Raw genomic sequence first — 8,407 nt, forward strand, 5'->3', positions numbered from 1 at the left:
TGCACATCTGGTTGGACCCCGACTGGAGGTGCAGGTCAGCGCAAGAGAGATATATAAACTAAAAGGAGAATACCTTCAAGGGAAAGAAGGGACCGCACACTCCACAGGACTGGTTTTTGCTTATTTATTGTTGCACAACGCGTTTCGCTATCGCGCCTTATGTAGTAGTAATCCCGCCTTTTTCAACATCCAGAACTAGCTCAATTGGTAGCGCTGCCTTGCTGTGGATCCTGCGGTCCGTTGGTAACAAGTTTGATTCCCTTCAATTTTTTTATTTTTATTTTTTTTAACGTGCATTCTTTCGCCGGTTAAGTTTAGCACCTGAGGAAGCGATAGCGAAACGCGTTGTGCAACAATAAATAAGCAAAAACCAGTCCTGTGGTCCTCCCATACCTTTCCCTTGAAGGTATTCTCCAGTTTATATATATATATATATATATATATATATATATATATATATATATATATATATATAGAGAGAGAGAGAGAGAGAGAGAGAGAGAGAGAGAGAGAGAGAGAGAGAGAGAGAGAGAGAGAGATTTCTACATAAGCTGTACAGTGCTGGTGTTGCAGCCATATAGATGTCCCACAGAGACACAGGGATTACTTTCCTGAGTTGTGTCCAAGAAAAAGGATTATGCCACTTTTGTCCCCGAGGAGGGACTTGAGTCCCAGGCAGAATCCATCGCTGGTCCATTCTTTGTTCGTCAGAACCAGCCGGAGGACTTTACTTTGTCCTGATCCAGAGCTACAGTGAGGGAGAGAACACTGTGAGATGATTGTATTGATGTCTTCGCTGGTTATCAATCATTTTAACATTATATTATTGAACATGCAAGTGACATTTGACAAACAATGTGTCTGTGTGTTTGAGTTGGGTCTTTGTTTGCCTTTGTTTGCATAGTACTAGTGTGTGTGTGTGTGTGTGTGTGTGTGTGTGTGTGTGTGTGTGTGTGTGTGTGTGTGCGTGCGTGCGTGCGTGCGTGCGTGCGTGTGTGTGTGTGTGTGTGTGTGTGTGTGTGTGTGTGTGTGTGTGCGAGAGAGAGAAAGATTGTGTGTATTGAGTGAGTCCCTACCCGAGTCATAGGTCTCCAGAGCTCCGTGGAGGGCTGAGGGGGGCCAGGCGGTGGAGGTAGCCAGGATGGGGCTTGTGCTGCTGGGGTCCATCTCTGTCTTTATCCCCTCGCTGTGGGGGGAGCTGTGGCTCCCTGGGTTGGGGACTGGCTGGCTCTGGCCTCTCACCCCCGGCAAAAGCAGAGGGCTAAATCTGGGGTTCAGAGCTGGGCTTTGGGTGGGATGGGAGTGGTGCATTGTATGTGGGTGCCGCCGGGCATGCAGGTGCATGTGTGGGTGGGGGTACACCTCGTGGATGTGGGGGTAGCCGGCCGTGCTCTGGTGGTTGAGACTGTAGGTCCAGGCATCAGGGAGAGCAGATGGAGGGGGGAGGCTGGGCTGGGAGAGAGTGTGGCCTGCCCACAGGGCTCCCTCAGGAGGGTGGAAGGGGACAGGGCTGGGAGAGAAGTCCGGGTGGACAGAGACAGACACAGAGGGGAGGCAGGGGCTGGCCTGGGACGGATAGGCACTGTTCCAAATAGAAGAGGAGCTCTGACCCTCTGAGAGAGACACGCCTTCTAAAACAGACACACAAACACAAACATAAAAGTCAAAAATACAGTTTCGTATACCTCCCACCCAACAAGATCAGTGTGAAACCACTAAAGCTTTTTTTTTTCTTTCTCATCTCGACATATAAAACAAAGCGGTCATATCACGTGCTCATATCTCAGATTGTATTGCAGACGTTTTACAGAATGTTTGTCCCTCTCACCTTTCCATAGGCCAGTGGTGGCTGAGGCGAGTGGCGGTGTGGTTCTGATGTTCTGGTTCTGGTTGAGAGCCCGGGAGAAATGCTCGTCCACCACGTCCCCGATGTCGCCGTGGAAATAGGTGAACAGGACACACCTGGAGCTCAGGTACTCTGCCTCGGTCGGCTGGCTGCCATCCTTGGAGGTGGAGGCAGATGCGGAGCCTCCATCAGACCCGGTCCCCGGTGCCTCCTCCAGTCCCCGGCGAAGGCCCTGCTCCCTGGGCAGCCTCGCATGCTGCTGCCTCCCCTCGGGACAATGCTGCTGCCCCTGCTGCTCCACACATTCCTGCATTTTACTGTACACACACAGCTTCCTCTGGAGAGAGAGGGGGGGGGGGTGTTAGCTATAGAACTATCATATATGCAGCCTCAGAGATTAGAGCACTAACCATACTGTCTTGCACTTAATATACTAACCTACACTGTAGCACTCAACACTTTGATGAACATTGTTACTCAGCGGATAGAGTTGTACCCTTCCTGCTGTCTCGTTGTACACAACTTGTAAGTCGCTTTGGATAAAAGCGTCAACTAAATGACTAAATGTAAATGTAAACACAATCATCCTATGTTACAGGTGCATCGTGACACATAGGCCCAATACTGATTCAACTTCTCAGAAGTAAAAAAATATATCTTAAACCTTCAAACCTACTTCTAAAATTTTAAAACAATATATATTCACAGTTCAAACCTTTTTCCATTTGTATTAATTAATTAATTTAGAATCCATTTAGTTTGGGGATTGCTTTAGAGATGATTGAGAGCAAAATGCTCGCCCCAAAAAGTCTCCTCCTCCGTCTCCATTCAGAACCAGCCTAAATTCCAACTATTTCTAATGCGCAACGGTCCAGAAGGACCCATGATTTTACACATTCCGGGGTGACTTTGACACGCTGTCATTACATCATCGTTTACGTGGAAGATTAATAGGCCTGTGTCATTACGCGTGACCTGGTGTGAATACACACGTCGCGTAGGAATTTAGACATAAATGATTTGTCAGCCATAACGATACGACGACGTTGAAAATGAAGTTGAGAGTGGTGCTGCAACAACAACAAAAAGTTCCGCGCAGAGTGCTCCGTGCATATAACGCACTATTAGGTCCCCGTCACATTTATTAAAGTCCCTTTGATCGAAACCTATTAACTCCCGAGCCCGTCCGTCCAGTGTGGGAACTCACCTGCTGTTGCTGGTGGTGGTGGTGGTGGTGATAGTACGCCGCCTTGTACGCTGCCGCTGCGGCCGCTGAGGAGGCAGGGAGATAGTGCGCTCCTCCATAACTGTGATGGTACATCACATCCAGACAACTCATAGCGACGGACGAGGGTGTGTGAGGACGGAGGCGCTCCGGGAAAACACACGACCGAAAACAGCGCTCCTCAGTCGGACTCGGATGGAATCTTCCTTGGCACCACCGTCGCCTCCATATAAGCCACGGCGCACACAATAGCCATCCCCGCGCGTTAAAGTCCGAGTTTGCATAAGGACAATGATGTCCCCGCTGTGAGTTCCACCACCTGCTGCAGCCCGAATCAAAACGGGGTGATAATATTATAGACCATACGGTACCCGACAAAAGTTCAATTAGCCAAGTTTTCAGGACGTCGCTGATTGGGTGAAAGTGTTATTTTTATAAACACTGTATCTGGAGACTGGAGAGGGCTGGGGCTTTTGCGCGCACGCCTACTTGGAAAGTCATCATTCGGGACAGGGCCCATACAACTATGAAAGACAGGGCCCCACACCCCCTTTAAAATGCAATTGAGAATTACTTATTCATCTTCTTACTCCAGGTATATTCTGCCCATAACATTCACATACTGACATTCACATAAAGTTAGAAAGCCCCGCAATGGCTCAAAGAGCCTACCCGGTTATGTTGATGAAGTATACTGTATAATAACCTGTGTTCATAGCGGCATGAAACGACATGGTAGTGTGTTGACAATTTAAACCTCATCCAGAATCAAGCCCGTAGTCACAACCAGGGGTCCTTGAGGGCGGGTAACAGACACCGCTTAATTTGACTATTTAATGAACTAGAAGTTAAGCCCAATGAGAGAATAAGAGTGACTACTCTAATCAAGTATTTCACTCTCTCCACTGTTATCTCCCCACCTACAGACATCGTATCTAACAACAAATATCTTCCCTGATACACAATCTAATGAAATGGGGGTCCGCAGTCTATAATGTCTATCAATGTGTGCGTATAAATAGGCCCAGTAATAAGAAAGGTAGGAAACATGACCAATATAAGGTTAAATGAGTGTCATCATGGAAAACCATTTAAGTCCAGAATGGGAGGTATGATGGATGTTTTTATTCCAAATGCAAACGACGGGCCCCAGATCAGTGAAAGTCTCATGTGTCCACTTGACCCCCAGAATCCCTCACTGATTAATTCCAACATCTGTGAGTGATTTGCTGCCACCTACTGGTTAAACCTCAGACACAACGAATGGTTGGGGAGAATGATGATATAACCACATGAACACATTAACAGATGACAATCCACAAATGTAAATGCACCAATGACTCCCCCCCCCCCCCCCCCCAAAAAACGGACGTGAACTGGCTGATAAAAGATACATCGGGTTAGTCTGGTCATCTAGAATGAATGAATGAATGAATGAATGAATGAATGAAAACTTTATTTAACAGATTGCACTGCAGAATGGGTACAATACAGTACGGCTCAATACACACAATTGTTAAGGGGATGCAGACCAGATAAAGACGTTTGTCTTGTTTACATCATGGCCAAGTTTACATGTGGCCAAGTTCAGCTCCAACTCCATAGTGAAGTTTGCGGACGACACAGTGGTGGTGGGGCTGATCTCGGACAACGACGAGAAGGCCTACCGAGAGGAGGTTGAGGTACTGGAACGTTGGTGCCAGGACAACAGCCTGCTCCTGAACATTGGTAAAACCAAGGAGCTGATCGTGGATTATAGGAGAGGACAGCAGGAGACACACACACCACTGATGATTAACGGGGCTACCGTGGACAGGGTGAGCAGCTTCAAGTACCTGGGGGTCCACATCTCAGAGGATCTGACATGGCCAACACACATAGACACAGTAGTAAAGAAAGCGAAGCAGCGCCTCTACCACCTGAGACAGTTAAGGAAGTTCAGAGTATCGGGGAAGATACTCCAGTCCTTCTACTCAGGAGCTGTAGAGAGCATCTTGACCGGAAACATCACTGCCTGGTATGGGAACAGCACGGCACAGGACAAGAAGGCCCTACAGAGAGTGGTGCGCTCAGCCGAGCGTACCACGGGTATTGCGCTACCTCCCCTGCAGGCTCTATACAACAAGAGGTGCAAATCCAGAGCCTGCAGGATAATGAAAGACCCCCACCACCCCAATAACAGCCTGTTCCAGCTGCTGAGGTCAGGCAGACGCCTGCGAACCCCAGCTACTAGGACGGAGAGGCTTAGGCTAAGCTTCTTCCCCCAGGCCATCAGAGCCTTGAACAATGAACATTGAGAGACACAGAAACTGAACTATCCACACACAAGCACACACTAGCACATACACGACACGCACGCTGAGCACGCTCACACACTAGCAGCCACTTTAACACTCATGCCGCACACACGCACACTTATGGCCAGAGGAAAGGCCACTTAAATTAGTATAACATCAGGAACAGTGTATTGCACTACTAAAGCTACCTAGCATGTCCTATATGCTCTGTAAATACTATGTACAGATACCGAGATGGCACACCATGTACCTGTTTATTGCACTGTTGTTTTTTATTGGATTCTATTATATGTTGTACCACTGTATTTTTATTGGATTCTATTATATGTTGTACCACTGTATTGCACATCGTCGCGGGCAAGACCAGCCGCATTTCATTGTATACCTGTATGCCGTGACAATTAAAACTCTTGACTTGACTTGACTTGACTTGAAAATAGCGTTGGTAGCGGTATACGCCCCAAATTTGTACGAAGAGGATTTCTTCACTACACTAACCAATGCAATGTTAGACATTCCCGATTACTCATTTATAATAGGTGCGGATTTTAATGCCATTTGGAATCCAAGGATGGACAAATCTTACCTCGCCTTTTCCAGCGAACAAAAGAATTCATCTAATGCATTAAAGGATTGGTCGAAGATTACAGGTGTAAATGACTTATGGCGATCACTTAATCCCACGACCCGAAAGTACTCTTGTCGATCTACGAGACATAACACATTATCCAGAATAGATTATGTATTTGCATCCCGAGACTATTTGATAATTATGAAGTGGAAATGATACCCAACGCACTATCAGATCACTGTTATTTACTCCTAAAAGGAACATTTGGTATACTATCTTCCCGAGCCCCAAGATGGCGATTTAACTCGATGCTGCTTAATAACAAGGAATTCATTACACAACTCAAAGAAGCTCTTATAGTATTCCTACGGGAGAATGCAAACTCGGTGCAAGACCCCAGAATAATATGGATGTCGGTAAAGGGAATGATCAAAGATTTCACTGATAGCTTTCCTTCAAAATGCGCAAGAATCAATGCACAAAACTGGCTGAGCTGGAAACGCTCTACTCAACGTTATTTAATTCTTTAAAATACAACAACTCAACTTGACTAGAAAATCAAGTTAACGTACTAAAAATAGAGATCAATGCCATATACAGACAACAATCGGAAATACAAATACGCAGCGCAAGACAACAGCAGTACTCCCAAGGTTCTAAACCTAGTCACCTATTAGCCATGCGATTAAGAATTAATGCAAAATTTGCAGATATAACTAACATTAGAGCACAACAAGTACTTGAAACAGACCCTGAAAAAATAAACGATACATTCAAAGAATTCTACTCCGACTTATATAAATCAGAAACGACCTTCGATCAAAACAAAATGGACACATATCTTAACCAAATTATTCTCCCTAAACTCTCAGAGGATGACGCTAAACAGTTAGAAACACCGATCACACTAGAGGAACTCAAGAAGGCCATATCCGAAATGCAAAGTGGTAAGGCTCCTGGAAGAGACGGTATCCCACCAGAAATGTACCTTTCTTGTTGGGACATAATTGGACCCTTATTACTAAATATGATCTTATACTCAGTCAAGGAGGGGAACTTCCATAAGAATGACAATATTGCACTCATAACAGTCCTCCTTAAAAAAGACAAAGACCCCAGTAGTTATAGACCTTTAAGCCTCCTCGGAACCAATATCAAACTGTACTCTAAGGTATTAGCCATCAGATTACAAAAGCATATGACGTCTTTAGTTCATCCGGACCAAACTGGCTTCATAAGAGGCCGCCTGATCACTGATAACATAAGACGAATACTGCACGTACTAGATGCCGACAAGGACGACACCATACCTAAGGCGATGCTGTCCCTGGATGCTATGAAAGCCTTTGACAGGCTGGAATGGTTGTATCTATGGGCAGTATTAGAAAGGATGGGGTTAGGAAAAGGATTCATTGATATGATTAAAGTATTATACAAAGACCCATCGGCCATGATTACAACAGGTACAATCATCTCCAAAATCGTTCCGGTATCACGCTCAGCCAGACAGGGTTGCCCTCTTAGTCCCGGACTATTCGATCTATCATTAGAGCCTTTAGCACAATATATAAGACAATCCCAATCCATAGAACCAATCGTAATCAAGGGCACACAACATAAAATTAGTTTATATGCGGACGACGTAATATTATTCATGCAAAACCCCAACACCACATTGCCTCATCTGCTCAAGTTGATTGAGAACTTTGGTGATTTATCGGGATTTAAGATAAATTGGCCGAAGTCGGCTTTCCTTCCACTTAACACCCCTGCAAAAAAAGATATAACCCTCCCAGGAGAGATACCTATGGTAAAACTTTTTAGATGCTTGGGAGTGGAAATATTCCCCACCATAAGACAAACGGTGAAGCACAATTACACAAAAATCCAAAACAAAATCAAAGACGACCTTGATAGGTGGGCAAAACTTAAAAACTCAGTACAGGCACGGATATCAATAGTTAAGATGGATGTACTACCTAGAATCAACTTCTTCAGTTCAATGCTACCGTTACCCCCTCCAGAGGGTTACTGGAAAAGATTACACTCCTCCACATACAAATTTATTTGGAATAATAAACCACCACGTATAAAAAGATCCACCGCACAGAGAAATAAAGCAGACGGTGGCATGGCATTTCCAGATTTTTTCCACTATTTTAAGGCGTACACATTAAGACCATTGACAACATGGTTTGATCCCCAAGCATTAGTATCCTGGAGAAAATGAGAAGAAAACATAGTAGCCCCACATAGACTGAAGGACATAGCATACACTAAACTACCAATCAAGCACTGTGAACGGAAATTTGGCCGCATAATTACTCATGCGATCCGGATATGGCGTGAAACACAAAAAAAATATCCTAACCCACATAAATGGCACAATCATACTCCCTTATTCAATAACAAGGCACTCTTAATTGAAAAACGACCTATAAGATTCCCTATATGGGAAGAGCAAGGCA

General features: G+C 45.2%; 1 protein-coding gene across 2 annotated transcripts; it reads right to left on the reverse strand.

Moving 5' to 3' along the window:
- Positions 1-544: 544 nt before the first annotated feature.
- vgll3 (vestigial-like family member 3) lies at positions 545-3,378 on the reverse strand. 2 transcript variants are annotated; one of them, XM_084310643.1, is made up of 4 exons: positions 3,054-3,378; positions 1,829-2,183; positions 1,077-1,631; positions 545-748 (listed from the first exon to the last, which is right to left on the reverse strand). In XM_084310643.1, exons 1-4 carry the CDS (start codon positions 3,183-3,185, stop codon positions 708-710), a joined length of 1,083 nt encoding a protein of 360 aa, XP_084166769.1. In that variant the 5' UTR covers positions 3,186-3,378; the 3' UTR covers positions 545-707. The 2 variants fall into 2 exon arrangements, with proteins under 2 accessions (XP_084166769.1, XP_084166768.1); XM_084310642.1 differs by having other exon boundaries at positions 1,077-1,628; positions 3,054-3,294.
- Positions 3,379-8,407: the final 5,029 nt, after the last annotated feature.

The sequence above is a fragment of the Notolepis coatsorum genome (genome assembly GCF_963971535.1).
Source record: "Notolepis coatsorum genome assembly, chromosome: 3".
NCBI lineage: Eukaryota > Metazoa > Chordata > Actinopteri > Aulopiformes > Paralepididae > Notolepis > Notolepis coatsorum.